At 23.9% G+C, this 20,015-nt stretch overlaps 2 protein-coding genes across 2 annotated transcripts in view; both read left to right on the top strand.

Annotated features, from left to right (window-relative positions):
- The window catches only part of LOC134827622 (prolow-density lipoprotein receptor-related protein 1), a 36,173-nt gene extending 32,787 nt beyond the window's left edge, over window positions 1-3,386 (top strand). The window contains exons 11-14 of the mRNA XM_063840354.1: window positions 1,728-2,040; window positions 2,098-2,262; window positions 2,322-2,445; window positions 2,725-3,386. Coding sequence (XP_063696424.1) covers window positions 1,728-2,040; window positions 2,098-2,262; window positions 2,322-2,445; window positions 2,725-2,871 — 749 coding nt within the window. The 3' untranslated portion in view covers window positions 2,872-3,386. The remainder of the gene's footprint in view (window positions 1-1,727; window positions 2,041-2,097; window positions 2,263-2,321; window positions 2,446-2,724) is intronic.
- Window positions 3,387-14,582: 11,196 nt separating this feature from the next.
- On the top strand, window positions 14,583-19,715 carry LOC134827539 (zinc finger protein sens). Its single transcript, XM_063840232.1, has 5 exons — window positions 14,583-14,721; window positions 15,026-15,178; window positions 15,241-15,836; window positions 18,988-19,138; window positions 19,459-19,715. Exons 1-5 carry the CDS (start codon window positions 14,583-14,585, stop codon window positions 19,713-19,715), a joined length of 1,296 nt encoding a protein of 431 aa, XP_063696302.1.
- The last annotated feature ends 300 nt before the right edge of the window (window positions 19,716-20,015 follow it).

Genomic DNA, 20,015 nt, shown 5'->3' on the forward strand with positions numbered 1-20,015 from the left:
TAGTTTTCAAAACAAAACTATGTCAAAGGAAAAATTTTTTTTCAGTTTCAATTTTTTAGCAGTTTTGAGTTAAAAAATGATTAAAAATGATAAATTAGAGCCCCCTGATAAATTTTTATCCATTTGGAGCAAGATTTGACAAAAATTGCTTTGACACAGTTTTTGACACAGTTTTTTTGTTCTTGATTTAGTTTTCAAAACAAAACTATGTCAAAGGAAAAATTTTTTTTCAGTTTCAATTTTTTAGCAGTTTTGAGTTAAAAAATGATTAAAAATGATAAATTAGAGCCCCCTGATAAATTTTTATCCATTTGGAGCAAGATTTGACAAAAATTGCTTTGACACAGTTTTTGACACAGTTTTTTTGTTCTTGATTTAGTTTTCAAAACAAAACTATGTCAAAGGAAAAATTTTTTTTCAGTTTCAATTTTTTAGCAGTTTTGAGTTAAAAAATGATTAAAAATGATAAATTAGAGCCCCCTGATAAATTTTTATCCATTTGGAGCAAGATTTGACAAAAATTGCTTTGACACAGTTTTTGACACAGTTTTTTTGTTCTTGATTTAGTTTTCAAAACAAAACTATGTCAAAGGAAAAAAATTTTTTCAGTTTCAATTTTTTAGCAGTTTTGAGTTAAAAAATGATTAAAAATGATAAATTAGAGCCCCCTGATAAATTTTTATCCATTTGGAGCAAGATTTGACAAAAATTGCTTTGACACAGTTTTTGACACAGTTTTTTTGTTCTTGATTTAGTTTTCAAAACAAAACTATGTCAAAGGAAAAATTTTTTTTCAGTTTCAATTTTTTAGCAGTTTTGAGTTAAAAAATGATTAAAAATGATAAATTAGAGCCCCCTGATAAATTTTTATCCATTTGGAGCAAGATTTGACAAAAATTGCTTTGACACAGTTTTTGACACAGTTTTTTTGTTCTTGATTTAGTTTTCAAAACAAAACTATGTCAAAGGAAAAAAAATTTTTCAGTTTCAATTTTTTAGCAGTTTTGAGTTAAAAAATGATTAAAAATGATAAATTAGAGCCCTCTGACAAATTTTTATCCATTTGGAGCAAGATTTGACAAAAATGGCTTTGACACAAAAATTTTTTAGTTCTTGTATTTAGTTTTAAAAAAAATATTTCAAAGGAAAAAAGTTTCAAAAAAGTTTTGAAAAAAATTAAAAAATCAATTCAAATTTAAATTTTTTTTTAAAAAGATTTGACAAAAATGGCTTTGACACAAAAGTTTCATTTTTTGATTAGTTTTCAAAACAAAACTATGTCAAAGGAAAAATTTTTTTTCAGTTTCAATTTTTTAGCAGTTTTGAGTTATAAAATGATTAAAAATGATAAATAAATTAGAGCCCTCTGTTTTTATTAAAATATATTAAAAAAATTGTTCAGTAATGAAAAATATTTTTATAAAAAAATTAAAAATTATTTAAAAATTATTTTTTGATTTTTTTTTTAATTTTTCAAAAAAAAAATTATTTTTCTATAAAGTTTATAAATTAATTTTAATTAATTAATTATTAATACAATTGTTATTATTATTTTTTTTCATAAAATTAGTATTTAATATTTCTAAAAGTATTAAAAAAAAATACAAAAAAATAAATAAATAAAAATTAAAATGAATTTTTCAATTAGAAAAAAAATTTTGAAATAACTTTGTTACGCATTTAATCAAATTTTGTCAAAAAATTAGTTAAATTTTTTTTTCTTGTAGATTGTCAAGAGTACAAAACGGATTTCGGATGTTTCAATTACGAATGCCGTAATGGAGGAAATTGCGTTAGTGTTAAAAGTACGCCAGTTTGCAATTGCACACGCGAATACAATGGAGAATTTTGTGAACGTCTTGTCGGATATAACCATGCTTGCATCAATTATTGCGAGAACGACGGAATTTGTCGACTTGACAACTCTCAGAAGCCAAAATGTAGTTGCGTTGGACAATGGGAAGGCGAAAAATGTAACAAACCGCCCAAATGCATTGGATCCTGTGGGCATTGTGAAAAGGAAACTATCAACGAATGCACGTAAGTTACTTTTTTTCATAAAAAAATTGAAGAAAAATTAATTTTTTGTAATTTCAGCTGCGATAATGGAACAATTACTGCTTGTATCTACGTACCAGACGATGGAGTGCAAGGAGAATTAAATGACAATGGAACTACTTATGTATTGACTTTCATCACAATTGTCATGGGCATTCTTCTTATAATTGTGTCGTCGTTCTTTGTTGTAATTTATGTCTTAAGGTACGTGAAAATTTATTTTTTGTGAAATTTTTATTAAAAAAGTTATTTTTTTTTTGTAGAAAACGAAGAATGGGTCAACCATTTTCTCATGCTCGACTAACAGAAAATGTTGAAATAACTAATCCGATGTATTGTGGAGATACTGATGAACCTCCAGCATTTATTCATGATAATACAGACAAAGTAAGATAATTTTTTTTAAATTTTAAAGATTTTTTTTTAAATTTATTTTTAATTTTTTTTTTTTTTAAATTTATTTTTGTACATTTAGAATAAAATTTAAAAAATTTTTTAATTCTATTTTTAAATAATTTTAAATTTATTTTTTCAAAGTTTTAAATGATTATTTATTTTTCTTAAATTTTAATTCTGTAAAAATTTTTGCTAATTTATTTTTTAAAAATTTTTTAGTTTGAATGAAAAAATTAATTTTTAATAATTTTTTTAAATTTTTTTCTACAGGGACACTTTGCCAATCCAGTTTACGAGTCAATGTACGCTGGAAGTAACAATGAAATGACCACACTTGGTAACGGAGCAAACACAGCTCCCGACGAAAAGAAAGGTCTTCTACAGCAGGATGACAGTAATCATCAAGATCTGCTTTGATCTGCGGAGAAAATCTAGAATTAAGCAACTTTGTTAATAATTTGATTTTAAAAGAAATGCGTTTTTAATTTTTTAATACAAATTGTAAACTGTGACATATTTTTATATTAATTCTTTTAAAGATTATGTTTTATATTTTATATTTTTTTATTATATACATCTAATTATCTCGCAATATAGCTTTAATTAAAGAGAATTAAAGAAACTGTTTACGAAGGCAGCTAGCTGTTCGAGTCCCCCCAACAAAGTCATTGTACGAAAAGAAAAAAAAAACTAAATGTAATAAATAATATTCAATCTGTGCCCTACTTTTACGTCTACTAAAAAAATGTAGGTTTAGATAGCAATGTGTAGGAAAAAAACAAAACTTTTGTATCGATAAATGTATGTTCTTTTTTGATAACATATCTAAATGCAAAAAAAGGAAAAAAATAGCACACATCTTAGGATAAATTTGCTCAAAATAAGGAAAAAGCAACTTTTTTATACGATTTTAGTGGAAATGGCCAAGAACTAAAAATAAATAGAAAAAAAAAATTTAAAGTGTGTAAAAATTCATAATTAGGAATAGTTTTTAATTGAATGTATAAATTTTCCAAACAGAATGAGAATTATATGTAGAAACTAATAAAAAAAAAATAAATCAAAATTAAAAATTGTTTTTTTTTATCGAACTTGCATATAAAACCAATACATATTGTGTATTTGTGTATGTTAAATTTTTTTTTTAATTGTTGGATTTTAGGTAAAAATTTTAATATTTTACTATTTTTTACAATACTCTCAAATTTTATATTATTTTAAAAATTTTTAGACAAAAGTTTTATTTATATTATTTTTATTTATAGTTGAAATAATTTTTTTTCATATGATTTCGTACAAAAATCTTAATTTAAAAAAATATTTCTTGAAGATTTTTTAATTTATCAACCCAGAATATAAATTAAAGAGTTATTTCAGCATTGTTAAAAAAATATATTTTGACTCAAAAAAAAATTTTTATTGAAACTTAGTTTGCCTTTATTTTGAAAAAAACTTGTCAAGATAATTTAAAATTATTTTTTATATATTTTTTTTTTATAAAATTTCTGAAAAATATAAAAATTTATTAAATTGATTCGTTTTCATCAAAATTTAATTTTTAAATGAAAATATTGCCGTTATAAGATACAACTCACGAGTTACCTGAATTAAATGAGTTGCATATGTTATGTACTAATATGTATTATTTTCACACATTAATTGAATGTGTGTTTTATTCACTGGGTATAACTTATCCGTTTTATTCGACTCATTTTTTTAATTTTTTCCCGGTTATTTTTCGTTTATTTTCTTTAAAATTGATGATAATATAAGATATTTTGCTTAAAATCTATTAAAAATAATTTTAATTTAATAGCAAAAATTAATTAATAAATTTTTTTTAACTAAAAATAATTAAATTTTAATTTTTTTAAATTAATTTTTTATTTTATTTATCAAATGAAAATTTATTCAAAACAAAAAAAAAAACAATTAAGACTTTAATATATTTATTTATGATCAATATTTTAAAAAAAAATATTTTAAATCGAATATAATTTTTTAAAAATTTTTAATCAATTTTAATTTAATTTTATTAAAATTAATTAATTAAATTTTCTTTTGATAATAAATATATAATTAATTTTTAATAATAATTTTAAAATAATTTTAATTTTATTTGTTGAATTAAAATTTATTTATAGTATTTTATATTTTATTAAAATCAATTTAAAAAAAATATTTAAATTTAATTTTTTAATCAATTTCAATGAAATTGCAATTCTCTTACACATTTAGATAGCACCTTAGAAGAAGAGAATGACAACCAAAAGGAAAAATCGAATAATTCAAATGCAAAAGCACAGGCAAAAAAGGTCAATCAACTGAAAATAATTGCCCAACGTTCGAGAAAAAAATGTACGTTACTACTTAATTGGAATCTTATAAAGTTCATTGATATCTTCATGGCACCCATATTTCACTCCCAAGTCTCGTCTCATGCAATTGAGGATGTTCACAACGAAATTAAGACAGAATTACTGTAACGTGCAATGTGCAATATGTTCAATTACTTTTTTTTTGCGAATTCCCTTCACACAAACCGAGGTCAAACGTAATTTATATTTGTTTTAAGCAATTGTTGGTAAATTATCAAATATCTGTTACGTAAAATTCTTTTCTTGCCAGACATTTGGGACATTTCTCAGTTCATTCACACAACTTGTGATGCACTTTACGGAAAAAGGTGTCACTTGTCAGGACGACGAACGAGACACAGGAAGAACGTTGCATTCATTGATAAATAATTTTTTTTACACTTTTCAATTGTTTGAAGAAATTCGGGATAATTGCACTTATCCTGGCGTGTTTTCTCTCTCTGTCTCTAATAATTGCATTAGGAAACGTTTGTCAAGGCATCAAGCGAACGGAAAAAGGCATCTCCGATGGAATGTCGAAGGAGAAATTTATTTTTTACCACAAAACGAAAACCGTTAAAGGCCATCAGGATATCCTAGAAGAACAAAAGTAATGATCGCAATTAACATATGTCGTTGTCGGTTTGAAAAAATAATCAACCATCTTCCTCCCGAAATCGTCAAATCCATACGTACCGTCGAAAAATTTTGTTCCGAGGGGTGGGAAGTTTCGCTCTGTTGCATTTTTTGTGATGCGTTGATTCACAAAATGGTAGAATCACGAAGCGTGGACAAATGACGTGTGCTTGAAGTGCAGCTGGAAACATTAAAATAGGTAATATTGCACCGTAATATGATTTTGCATTGACTTGGCTTCGTCTCCCTTTCCTTCTAGATTTCGAAAATGGCTGCTTGATGTAATAATTTTAAACGGAACGACATGTAATAGTTGTAATAATGCGATTCAAGTTCATTATTCGTTACATTATTATGCACAATCTGTTGTTTCTTTTGGAAGAATTGCGCAAGATTGCGTCGAAAATCACGCAATATTGAGGCAAAAATCACATCAGATGTTTACCAAATTAAGTGCAACACCTTGATGGTTCCTTGCACGCAATCCGAGCAATGCGCTAGCTGAAAATAAAGGAACACATTGCATTAAGTACGATTCATTAGGTAACTTAAGGAATTGTTTCATTAAAAAAAATTAAAATTAAATTAATTTTTGATTTTTTTAAATTTAATTTTTTAATTAATTAAATATTATTTTATTTATTTAGTTTATTAATTAATTATTTTTTTTAAAAAGCTTAATAGAAAATTTTATTTAGAAGAATTTATAAAATTAAAAAAAATAGAAAAAATTAATTAATGTGGTTCACATTAAAAAATTTAAAAATAAATAAATTAATTAAAAAAAATAATTTAAAATGACAAATAATTAATTTTTTTAAAAGAATTAATTTATTATTATTAAAATAATAATTTTATTATAAAAATATTTTTTTATTTATATTAAATATTTTTATAAAAAAATGTTAATTTAATTCTTTATTGTTTTCAATTTAATTTAATTTTTTTTTTAAATAATTTTTATCATTTATAGTATTTTTTGAACATTGTTGTTATTTAATTAATTAATTATATTTTAAAAATTTTATTTTTGTAAATTTATAAAAAAAAATTAAAATTTTATTTCTTTGGTGATTTTTTTAAAATTAATTGTGAATTAATTTAATTCAATTAAATTAAAATAATTTTTTTTTCATTTATTTTTTTTTATTTCGAAAATTATTTCAAATAACTTTATCAAATTTGCTTTAAAAAAAATTTTTTTTCTTTTAATTTTAAATTTTTAAATAATTTTTTTTAATTAAATATTTTTTCATAATTTTTAAAAATTTTAAATTCAAATTTAAAATTAAATTTCATAATTTTTATTTCAAATCATTAAAACATTTGATGATATTTGTATTAATTATTTTTTTTGTAATTTCAAACATTAAGACCTTTCTCATTAATATATATTTTATTTTTAGCAATCGCAGAACCGCTTCCCGAAACGAAATTTCAAACGCACGATTTTTACCTGAGAAACATTCGTCACGACTGCTCATCAACATCATTTGCGCCCGCAAAACTGCCGAGATGCACAAAATCCTCACACGTTTATTCATCAAAAGTAATAATATCATGGCACGTGGATGTTGCAGATACCTAAATATAAAAAAAAATTATCTGTGTTGGAAAGAAAGGTGTACGAAGAAAAGAAGCAGAGCACGCGCGTATTCGTTTTCGGGTGACAGGTGTATTAATTTTTCTTATTTCTCTTTTTTTTTCGTTCCTCATCCAGTTTCTGTTAACTACTCTTATAGTTTTTTTTCTTTTTAATAATAATAATATTTATCGATGTAGATTTAAGTAATATCATATGTTTAATGAAGAGTTTCTTGCTAGCTTTGTTCCGAAAGATTTCTCTACCTTTTCCGAAAAAATTCTTTTTTTTAACTTTCATGCATAATATAATCGTCAAAGTCGTCGTCGTATGTCGATCTTCTCTTTTATTATTATTTTTCTTAATTATGTAAGGAGAAAAAATGTTATAAAATTAAAACATATTTATAAAGAGAATTTTTTTCCTTTTAAACATATTTCTCGAGACACCACAAGAAAGTTATTGAATGAAATGTGGTAAATATGTATGAGTTATAATAATGAAGATAAAGATAAAAACTTAAATTTTTTCATAATAATTTTGCTTTTGTTACATTTTGCATTATTCTGTCTCCCGATCTCTTCTGATGAGTCAAAACAGATGTAAATAATTTTTTTTTTAATTTTAAATTAAAATCGATGCGTCATTTTTTTTTTATTTTAGAAAAATCCGTTAAAATCGCGTCAAGAGCGTCATATGGCCCGAATCGGATTCACCTTGATGATGGAACCCTCGATGTCAATCAAACCTTCATTATTCAATCTATGCGTACAATAAAAGTTAACATTCATTTGATCATATCACCTCGAAAATGCACCCTCACCTTTAATAAAAACCTTTATTGGGTCGTCGTCGTAAGCGATGCGATGCACTGATCCGTTGAATGGACATACGCGTGCCTTCTGCCACTCTTTTTATATTTTTATAATTTTTTTCCTCACACACACATTCGTCTTAAAAATAAATTGTTTCAAAAAAAAAATACGAAGGGGATACTCGAAAAGGAACAAAATATTTATTTTATGAATAAAAAAAAACAGGTAGGCACACTTTGGTAACATAATATGGCTTGTGCTCCGTTTTTTTTTTTATTAATATGCGACTGAAGGAATGAAGTTACGGTATTTCAAACGGATAGGTCAACGATAAAAAGCAAAGTTTCTTGATCTTTTGATTTTTTTTTGTTTTTTTTTTATAATTTGATGCTGGACAGGACTTTTATCGGTAAATTTTACCAAAAAATTGTCCTTTTTTTATTTATTTTTATTTTATCTCATTTTCAGATCTAGACAACAAAGTAAAGAAATGCAAAAAAAATAACAGCAGACAAAAACAGAAGGACTTTCGATGCAATTAAACCAGACTGTTATAACTGGACATTGAGCGTTTTTATTTTTTTTATTTTAAAAAAAGGACAGTTGTTCCTTAAAATGTGAAAAAAGATAAAAGTTCATCGATTTATGTTGTCATTAAGCTAATCAACCAACTTTTTGTGAATCAAAGATATCAAAAAAGATTTTTATTCAAAAAAAAAAAAAAAAAAAAAAAAAATCCAAAAATAATTTTAAAACATATGGAATTTCCGTAAATATATATAAAAAAAACGTCTTTGGCTTAGATTATTTTTTTCGATAAAATTATGTTACTTTTTAGACAGTCCGTTAGTGTAGCGTTTTATTTTACACGACGACCAAAAATCTATACAATAAAAGCAGTTAGCAGCCAAAGAGCAACGGAGCAGCAGGTGTTTGCCACTTTTTTTTTATTATTAAGTATATTTATTATTTTTATGCATGTTACTTGTTCGTTAAAGAAAACGAGGAAAAAAAAAGAAATCATCCTTCTCATCAAAATGTCTCATGAATAAATGTGCGTAAAATAATTTTTGGGCATAAATATTAAAATAAATGAAGAAAACAAACAAACAAAGAAATATCATTGAGGATTGAGTTGAACTAAAATAACAATAATTAGATAGACCTTAATAACAAAAATATTTCAAACAACTGTTGGAAACTTAACAAACTGTCAAGCATTATAAATCTTCCAACTCATTCGCTTTAGCAAATAAATGTTCATTTGAAATTCAAATCAAACGTGAACGAACTTGCCCCTTTTGTAAATAAATGTCTGTAATAATATAAACTAAATATATATTGAATTATCGTTATTAATGTTGCAATTTAGTAATAGGAATTGACAATGAACTGACCAAATGTTCGTTGAATTATTTTAAATTTCGGGGATTAAATATTATATTTTATTTTAAAAATAAAAAAAAATAATTTATAAAACTGATTTTTTTAAATTTAAATTAAAAAATTAATTTAATTAAATTTTATTTTATAAATATAATAATAAAAATAATTTTTAATAAATTTTTATTTTTTTACAAATTTTATGAGCCCAATATTTTTACAAAAATTTGAAAAAAATTAAAAATAATTTTTTAAAAAATAATTTAAAAATTTTTATTTAATTTAAATTAAAAATCTTAATAAATTTTCACTTTTTTTCAAATTATTTATTCATTAAAAATCATGTTCGAGCAAAAAACTTTGATAAAAATCGTTCGACCAATCAGAAACGAGCAAATTCAAAGGCGGTATTAAAAGTTTTTGAATGAGCGAGAAAACAATATACGATAAAAAGAGACAGCTAGATTACTGATTTTTCAATTATTTTAACTAATTTTGATTTTTTAAGTGAAATTTTATCTAAAAATGTCTTAAAACTCAATAAAAATTTAAAATTTAAATTAAGGAGATTTATTTAATAGGAATGAATTTTTAATTATTTTATTTAATTAATTTTTTTTATTTTTTTTTTAAATAATTTATTTTTTTTTATAAAATTTTGTCTAAAAAATTAAAATAATTATTTTCATTATAATAAAAAAAAAGTAATTTAATGATAAAAAAATATGTAAAAAATTATTAAATAAAAAATTAAAATAATTAAATATATGTTAAAAAAAAATTTTTAAATAAATATATGAAAATTATCAAAAATCGGGCCTCAAAAAAAAAAAATATTTGAATGAAAATCAATAGAAAATATTTTTTCCACGAAATCATTCAATAGATATCACTTTTGATTGCCACTTTCAATCATTTTTAACGATAATTGATATCCTTTGAATAATTTATGAGTTAATTACAAAGATAGATTTAGCATGATTTAATTAGCTGAATGGCTCATCGTCGAATGGCAATTGAGTCGCGCGCGCTATAATTAATGTTTATGAGATAAATGCACGTGTTCATTACGATAAAAGCCTTCCATAAATATTGTCAGCTGCCTGTCCTTGATGTTGAGTTTTTGGCCCAGTAATCGAAAAATTAATGAAAAGGAATGCCAGAATCATCTGTCGCGTCTTTTATTTTAATTTTATAATTACCTCATGTTCTGGGAATCGCTTTTTTTGTTGCCTTTCTTTCGTTTGGCATTGCAGGAAAATTAGCACTTTCGTTTCGAGTTTCGATGATTAACTGCTAGACATTCTTCCTTTTTTGTCATTTTACCGCAAACAGCGATTCCAACACGTTTGGCTGCCGCAAAGAAATACTAAAAATCATTCATTTATCAATCATTTCTACTTTTTTTCATTATTAATTTGGGTCCTATGTCGAAAAACTTCAAACGAAGGCGACATTTTTCGCCTTCTTTCATTAAAAATATTTTTATCCGACGAAAAAAAAGAACATTTGTAAATAATTTCAATTCAATTAGTGAAGAATTATCGGTTGTTGTCATAAAAGAAGGAAGAAAAAAAACTGTACAAGGTGTAAAACACTCGTTAGTTGTCTTTCTTGAGAGATTCTCGCAAAATACGCACGATTAAAAAGGAATTAATAATAATAAAAAAAAAATCTGAAGAAAAAAGCGTTTTTTTGAAGAACAATGTGTAGGAAGATAAAAGGAAATAAAAAGGTTTACACGAAAAGAACATTCACAGCCACACAAAAGGCACGCGACTTTCCGTTACATTGTAGGTAGGAGCTGGAGCATATGTTGTCGAGTTTATGTAGAAAAATGCAAACGACGACGATGACAAACGAAAAAGAAAACGAAAAAGTGTAAAATATGTGTAATAATATTTTTATTCACAGACGAATTAAATTTCATGCATGAGATCGTTTTGGCGCTTACTTAGTTTCTCCGCTTTGCAAATTCTGCAAAATGACTAACAACCGAACGAAAAAGGAAGAAACGCAGAAAAGTGGTTCATTGTTTGATAATAAAATATTGCGAAATGATCATTGTTTCTACTTTTTCTGTTAAAATTAATTTTAAATTGAAAATTTAAAAAAAAAAATAAAATAAAGGAAAAAAATTATTATTTTTTTAAATTAAAAATAAATAAAGAAAACTGAAAATAAATAAAATTAAAAAAAGGGAAAATAAAATTTAAATTAAATAAATAAAAAAAATAATAAATTAAATTAAAATTAATTTAAAAAGAAATTAAATTACATTTTTTATATCTTTATATTTTTTAAATAAAGGTTTGAAAAAAAAAAATGAAAAAAATAATATTAAAAAATAAATAAAAAAAAATGAAAAAATTACAAATAAAAAAACTTTTTAAAAAAAAAAGTTTAAGTTAAAAAAAATAAAAATTAATGAAAAATATTAAAATAAAAATTTTTAAATAAATAAAAAAAGTTTAAAAATAAAAATTGAAAAATTAATGAAAATAAAAATTAAAAAAATTTAAATACTTTTAATAAAAAATTAAATTAGAAAAAATAAATAAATTTTTAAATTAAAAAAAAAATAATAAAAAAAAATAAATTAAATTAAATTATCACAAAATAATTAAATATCATGAAAAAGCAAAAAAAAAAAAAAAAAATAAAAAAATTAGATGATAAATATTGAAAATAAAGAAAATTTTTAAATAATTAATAAAAAAATAAAAAAAAATTAAAAATTAAAAAAATTAAAAATAAATCAAAATTAAATTTTTTTACATTAAAATAAAATCAAGAAAAATAATATTAAAAAATAAAAAAAAGGAAAAAATTGAAAATAAAGAAAAAAAGCTCAAACTTTCGATTAAGGGTGACGCTCGAAAAAAAAAACGTTCAAAATTACCCTTATATTCAACATTTTTTTTCTCATACAAATCCACACGATTGATCGCGAGAACGAACAAGCACATATCAGTTTTATTATCTTCTTTCGTTGTCCGCGCGCGTATTCCGCCCATATGTTCCGTGTGTATGCGAAGCGACGTTGCGATGCATATGTTTTGGTGCCTCCTGTATTGAAGTTACCTTTAATTTACAAAAAAAAAAGATCATCGTTGTCTCTGTTGTTCTACCTTTCCTCCGTAAAAAAAGCACAGAAACACGTACCGAGCACGACGAGGTAATTCAAAACGGACTTGATACAGATGTTTATGTACTTTTTATAGACACAGACACTCACATATTATTAATATTATTTGCTTGCCTTCTTCTTGTTTTATACCACACTTTAAAAATCAGTCAGGTGCGAGGCACCAAATCGAACGGTTGATCGTCGTCTTTGGAAACTGAGAAAAAAAAATTAAATTGAAAAAGGATTTTTTCTGCTTGATTTGAATTAACAAGAATTTCCTAAATCAGAATTTTGGAGTAAAATGATATTTTTACTCGATTAAAAATTGTGTTTAATTAAAAAGTGAGACATCTGCAAGACAACAACTAAGAAAAATTATAAAAAACTGTTTAAAAATTTAGTAAAATCAAAGAATATTAATTTTTATTGTGTTCCTCTTCCACACAAAATCCGAAAATAAAAATCCAAAAGAAAAACAAGAAAATAAGAGAAGTGTGCCTGTTCAATTCATCGATAAATTAAAAAACAAAAACAGACTGCCAGACGATATATTAGAAAATACATTGTTATAATAAAAAAAAAAGTTAAAAAGAGGCACGAGCAAGAATCACATCAAAATCGAGAAAAAGCGCATCATTATTATTAAGCAACAACAGCTGCAACATTATCATCATTATTATATTTGTATTGTTTTTTGTACCCGGAGAAACTTTTCGAGTGTCGGAGGACAGCGGTCGTTGAACATCAAAATCTTAATATAACATATTTCGGTGAGTATATAATTTTTTTGTTAGATATTTAAATTAAATCTGAATATAAAACAAGAAAGCAGTTTAAAAAATATTAAAATTTGAAATTTTGTACAAAAAAAATTTTTTTAGTAAATATGTATAAGTTTTTCAGTTTTTAATTTTTTTTTATAATTTTCTAAAATCTTAGATCATTGAAATAATGAGAAATTTTTTAAGAAAATTTAAAAAAATAATTTTATTAATCGAAAATGATTTAAAAAGAATTTTTGTAAAATATCATTATTTAAATCTAAAATATTTTTCATTTTACTAAAATTTATTTATTTATATATTTAACATTTTATAAAATATTTTTTTTATTCCAATATAATTTATTTTTTATAATTTAAAATTTTATTTAATAGTTTTTTTGTTCAATAAAAAATTTGATTCAAATTGCATTATTAAAATTTTATTTATTTATTATTAATAAAAATACTTAATTTAAAAATATTAAAAATTAAAAAAATATTTAAAAATATTATTTTATTACTTTATTAAAAATATTTTATTTATTTATTAAAAATAAAAAAATTTTAATTAAAAAAAATATTTTTTTTATTTTTTAAAAAAAAAATTTTAAAATTTTAATTAAAAAAAATTAATTTTAAAATTTAAAAATTCTTTATTAAATTGAAAAAAATAACAGAAAAATTATTTTATTATTGACTCAAGTCTATTTAGTTAACAGGATAATTGTAGGTTTAACATAACAATTATTCTTGACGATTGATTGTTGACGAGGTTGCTTCAAATAAATTATTTATAATATTTTACCTTGTTATAATCAATCACGTTTTATTGATTTTTCACATATTTTCTAATTTTCCATTTATAATTATTAAAAAAATATTTTTTTTTTAATAAAAAAAATTTTAATACACTTTAAATTAATTCGATTTTAAATAATAAAAAAGCCATAAGTGAAATTTTATGATCAATCAAATTGCCATATCGCTCTTTTATTCTCTTTTTATTGCCTTTACGACAATTTAACGTGTGACTTCTGTGCTACAACTCACAGCCAGAAACAATAAAAATAATTGAAAACATTTTACAAATTAAGAATGATAAGAATCTGATGAATATCGCATAAAGCACCACGCGTTCCTTATATAAGTGCAAATAAATTACTTTGATTGCGTGCATTTTTATTTGTTCTTCGCGGTTTGTTTTACACATTTTCATATACAAAAAAAAATTTCTGCCGCCATATAAAATGAAGAAAAAACTCACATGACAGAAAAATGTTCACAAAGTCTCAATTTAACGCATTTTACATGAATAAACGAATAAATTTCCGATCTACCGTACTTTGGTATTCGTTGAGGGAGCGATGATGGGCCGTGTGAAGCGTGTGCACGAAGCGTGGGAATAATTTTTGGCACGAGTGATTTCACATAATAAAAGGGATTTTTTGTTCTTTTTTAGAAAATGGCTCACTTATCACCTCCGCCATCGCCTCCAAGTGCCTTGTCCAACATCAGCATGGATGAAAATTCGTCAAATTCGAGCTTTATTCAACGGGCATCGGCTTTTAATTCTGTTCTTGGGCAAAAATGGAATACGAGAGGTAAGAAGAATTTTTTAAAACCTAAAAATTAATTATTTTTTTTAAAAAATTTTAGAAAATAATTTTTTTTTAAATAATTAATAAGTAAATTAATTCTCTAAAAAATTAATAAAATTTTAAAACATTACAATTTTGAAAAAAAATTAAAAATTTTTAAAAAATTATAAATTTTTAAAAAAAAAATAATTTTTTTTAAAAAAAAATTTAATAATTTATTTTTTGATTAATTAATTTTTTCAATTTAATTTTTTAAAATTTAATTTAATTTTAATTAAAAATTAATTAATAAATTATTAAATTTCAGATCTTCCATTTATTTACAACCCATTATTTTACTCGGGAGCTCTTCTCTGGCCTCAGCTTTTGTTACCAAATGCCGCACAAGTTGCTCGATCGCCCAGCGTTGGCAGTAATAATCGAGAATATACCCTCACTCCTGAAAAAGATGAACAAATTGGTAAGTAAAAAATATTTTTTATTAAAAATTTCAATAAAAAATGTAAAAAATTTCATGTTTAGACGAAGATATGCCTCTAAATTTGTCGACAAAACCAACAAACTCTCACAACAATAGCAATAACCTCAACAGCAGTCTCAGCACAACACCGACGATTCTCAATAGTCGTTCAAATTCGATCATCTGGTCGCCCGCCAGCATGTGCGAGCAAGAAAAAAGCATCGTCGAACACACGGATTTGCAGCAAAGCATCGAAAATCTCGAAAATCGCACCAATTTCCTCAAACACTACAACAATCTCAAAAATCTGACCCTGCTGCAGCACAGTGCACGCACCAACGAATTCAATTATGGCAAAATTGATAAGGGATATTTTACACATTTGCAGCAAAAAGTAAAGGAACAAATTATTAGTGAAAGTAACAAAAATAGTGCGCATGGGAAACGTGGCGAAAATCGCGCAAATAACGATAATATAAACAATAATCGAAATATGAACAATAAGAATACGATGTTTATGTTGAACAATAATAATGTGATTATGCATGGAAATAATGGCAACAATAATATCGATAAGGAGTTAACGCGACCCGATTCCACGGCGCAAAATAAACTGCATTCGGAAGAGACGGGACGACGCAGAGAGAGAAATTTCCAGGTAAGTTGAACAAAGAAACACATTTTTTTACGATAATTTCTTTTTAATTATAAGACTGCGGTCCCCACGATTTAAACTCCACGATGATACAATAATAAAAGGGTTTGTTTACGCTAAAACGTCGATATTTTATGTCTGTCACATGCATTATGACTCGTTATTATTTACTTTGCTTTAGAAAAATCAACTCTCGTTCATGAATAATTTAGCGACATATTCATTACGCAAAGTGATTTTTTTGTAATAAAGAGCGCAGACTATTAATATCAACTTTTGATTGTCATTAAAAGCGACTTATTCAATCAATTTATTAATTTTTATTGAGGAATTTTTTTCTAGACCTCACATATTTTTATTATCTTTATAATGTGGCAGCGTATTTTGTTAACAACTAATTAAAATCAATATCGTGACGATATGGAAGATCTATCGTTCCTTAATAATATTTTTTTTCTATAAATATAATTTAATATTCATGTTTTATTATCATATTTAAGGTAACGAAAATATTAATTAATTTTACTCGAACGGAGTAGAAAGAAAAAAAAACGAATAAAAGACGATTAAATCTTTAGATAGTGGCACGAGTCGCGACAGTTTTGTTAGTGCTTTATTGAATTTTTATGTACTCTAACATCTTCATTATTTTATTTTATTTTTAGGCTGATACAAATTTATTTTTTTTTCTTGTTCATGAAACATTTTTTTTACCGATGAATTTCTAAAAAAATATTTTTTTCTAATTTTTTATATAAAATAATAAATGAGTTTAATTATTTTTATTATTTTTCAATATTTTGTTGTATCAAATATATTTAATTAATTTTTTATCATTATTATATATTTAAAAATTTTATATGAATTGAATTGAGATTTTTTAAAGTTCAATTATTTATTTTAGACTCAAAAAATATTATTTTTTAATTTATTTTATTTATTTATTAAAAATTATTAAATAATTAATTAAAAATAATTATAATATTTATATAATATTTATATATTTTATAAAATTATAAATAAATTTCTTAAAAAAGTTTTTGAAAAATGAAAAATATTTTATAAATATTTAAAAAAAATTATTTAAAATAATATTTCAAAGCAGAAAATTAATCAAAAAAATACTAATTTTAATACAAATTTTATTAAAATTAAAAAATATTTATTTCAAATTTTAAAAAACTTTATATTAAATTAATTTTTCAAAATTTAATTTAATTTAAAAAATTATTTATGAAAAATATTAAATTATTTTTTAGATATAATTTTTAATATTTAAATGTTCAAAAAATTAAACAAAAATTGAAAATTAAAAAAAGTATTCCTTAAAAAAATTTTATTTTTTTATTAAATATATATTTTTTAACTAAAAAAATGTTTGAAAATATTTTTTTAATAATAATTTTTTAAACGTTGATTAAAAATTTATTATTTTTTTATATTGATTTTTGTTCCATTAATTTTTTAACCTTCAAAATAAAACAAAGAACAAAAAAAAAATTATAAATTTGTATCCGCCTAATTTATATATCTTAAAGATATTTCCATTACAGCCAGTTGTAAATCAGGTGCTGCTCTTTCTCTCTTGTCTTTCTATTGTTTCATGAATATTCATAAACTTTTTGTCTTGTGTCCAGTACAATTTTTAATTTATTCTCCACAAATATTGATAATTATCTAGAACGTAAATAAATAAATAAATTTTCTCTTCGTCGTGATAATCAAAAGATTTATTAAGCTGCATTTTTGCTGCTGAAAAGTCACACAAAATGGGCGCCAGGTCAACAGCATCCTGTGTTGTAATGAAATTTTTAAAAAATTGACTTATTTAACATAAAATTGAATGAATTCTTTATTCAGAAAAAAAAAGTTACGTTTTGGAAAGCCCAATATTGGTATTGTCTGCCTGACTGCTTATTATGCATCGAAAGACAATTACTTTGTTTCATACAAAAAAAATATATCTTTTGTCATTTTCACAACAATTAAACCGAGTTTTAAAAAATATAGGATTTGTGTAAAGTAGAACAAACACAAGTGATCGACACATGCTGTTTAAATAATCAATGTTCTCATTATTTTAGAGATATATTTATATATGTTTGTATCCGTTCTAGAAAAAAAAGAATATTAGTAGAAACAATTGTTCAAATATATTAAAAAAATGAATATATTTGTTATTAAAATCGCGACATCTTTTCTTCGCTCGATTGAAACATTTATTTTTATTCTATTTATTATTTAAATATAAAACAAAAAAAAAACGTCTTTCAAGAAATACCGACACGAAAGTGTCGCAATTGCGCAGTTTCGGACAAAAATCTTCGGAAATTATTTTATCAAGTTATAAATTTGAACAGAAATCAATAAAAATAATAAAAAAAACACAAAAAATTGTTTACGTTACGAAAGAATTGCATGACATCACGACAGTTAGTTGTCATAATTTTTGTGAGGAGCAATCAAAACGCGACAATTAATCAGTAGATTTGATATGGACTCCGTTATAATTTGTTTGAAGTGGTCAAAAAACTAAAGTAATAATAATTATATTTTATCGTGAAGAACAGGAAAAGGGTTAATTTGGTCAAAACGGTTTATTTAATGATTTAATTAAGTTTATTTACTAACGACGCTCAGTGAAGAAGCAAAAAAAAAAATAGAACTTCCCTCACCCCTTTTCAAAATCATTTACTTAGTTATCGTGAGGTTTTTATTTTACAACAAATTGATGGTCTTATTGCGTGTTTCTAATTATTTTATTAATTTTTTCCAGCAAGATGCGACTTGTAATATTTTTTCAATCACTATAAAACTTCCATTCTTTGATTAAATAAATATTTAATCAGTTTTGTTTGAATATATATTTTTTTTTTGTTTTAAGTTGGTTACTCATTTTTTTTTTCGTCATGAACTGAATTTAAAAAATTTAATGTATTTACGTCAATCGGTTGAACAAATAAAAAAAAAATATTTTTTTTTTTACGTTTTAAAATTTAAAAAAAAGTCCCGGAGGATTTTTCACTAATTTTTAATTTTTTAATTAATTTAATTTAATTTAAATTTAATTTTTTAATTTTTTTAATTAATTTAATTTAATTTTAATAATTTTTTAATTATTTAATTTTTAATTTTTTAATTTTTTTCTTTTCAGTGCAAGCAATGCGGAAAATCGTTCAAGCGATCCAGCACGTTGTCCACACATTTGCTGATCCACAGCGACACAAGACCATATCCGTGCCAATATTGCGGCAAACGATTTCATCAAAAGTCGGATATGAAGAAGCACACCTATATTCATACCGGTAAGTGAACAAAAAAAATTTTTTTTCTCTCGATGAATGAAGATGTTGCGTGAGTTGGTCCATTCAAATGCAAAATTTTTTGTGGTATATGAATTTTTTCGTAATTTTGGGGAAAACTGTGCCAATTATTCAAATTTTAACTGTAACGCGTCGTTCAATTGTTCGAAAAGTAACAATAAGTAATTTTTTTGGCATAATGACGAGTCCGAGATGCAATAATTGAGATGTTTTGCGTGAATGGATGGCGCCCTTGTGACCTGATTGCGGTTCCTCAGCGATATTGGAGGTCGTTTATTAAATTTTTCGTTTTTTTCTTGCAGGTGAAAAACCGCACAAATGTGTTGTCTGCTCGAAAGCGTTCTCCCAAAGTTCAAATTTAATCACTCACATGCGTAAACACTCCGGCTACAAACCCTTTTCGTGTGGCTTGTGTGAAAAGGCGTTCCAGCGCAAGGTAGATTTGCGGCGGCATCGTGAAAGTCAGCATCGGAATGACGATTTCAATGTGTCGGTTGTGCATCATGTCGCCACACTGCTGCCGTCTGACATCAAAATGGAAGTTACGAGCAGTTCGTGAAAATTTCTCCTGTAAGTTAATAAAAATAATTTTAGTAAACGTACTTGAATAATTAATTTTAACGTAAATAATTAATTTTTACTCAAAAAAACCAAAATAAAAAAATATTTAAGTTAATTTTATTTGTCGTCGTACTATATTAGGAGAGTTCATTTTTCGTACTAAAACACCGATTATAACTTAATAAATAATAATAATATATAAAAAAAATATTTATATCTATACACAAGCCAATTGAGCAAAAATTGTTTGTTAAATAGTCTAAAAGAACCAAAGCCCCTCTTATAAAAAAAATTGTTG

The sequence above is a fragment of the Culicoides brevitarsis genome, chromosome 1 (genome assembly GCF_036172545.1).
Source record: "Culicoides brevitarsis isolate CSIRO-B50_1 chromosome 1, AGI_CSIRO_Cbre_v1, whole genome shotgun sequence".
In the NCBI taxonomy this organism is placed as follows: Eukaryota; Metazoa; Arthropoda; class Insecta; order Diptera; family Ceratopogonidae; genus Culicoides; species Culicoides brevitarsis.

Excerpts from the sequence above, each read along its gene's own strand:
- LOC134827539 (XM_063840232.1), top strand. The coding sequence starts at position 14,583 with ATGGCTCACTTATCACCTCCGCCATCGCCTCCAAGTGCCTTGTCCAAC. Across the intron at positions 15,179-15,240 it reads TGAAAAAGATGAACAAATTG|ACGAAGATATGCCTCTAAAT; the intron begins GTAAGTAAAAAA and ends TTTCATGTTTAG. Across the intron at positions 15,837-18,987 it reads GCAGAGAGAGAAATTTCCAG|TGCAAGCAATGCGGAAAATC; the intron begins GTAAGTTGAACA and ends TTTTCTTTTCAG.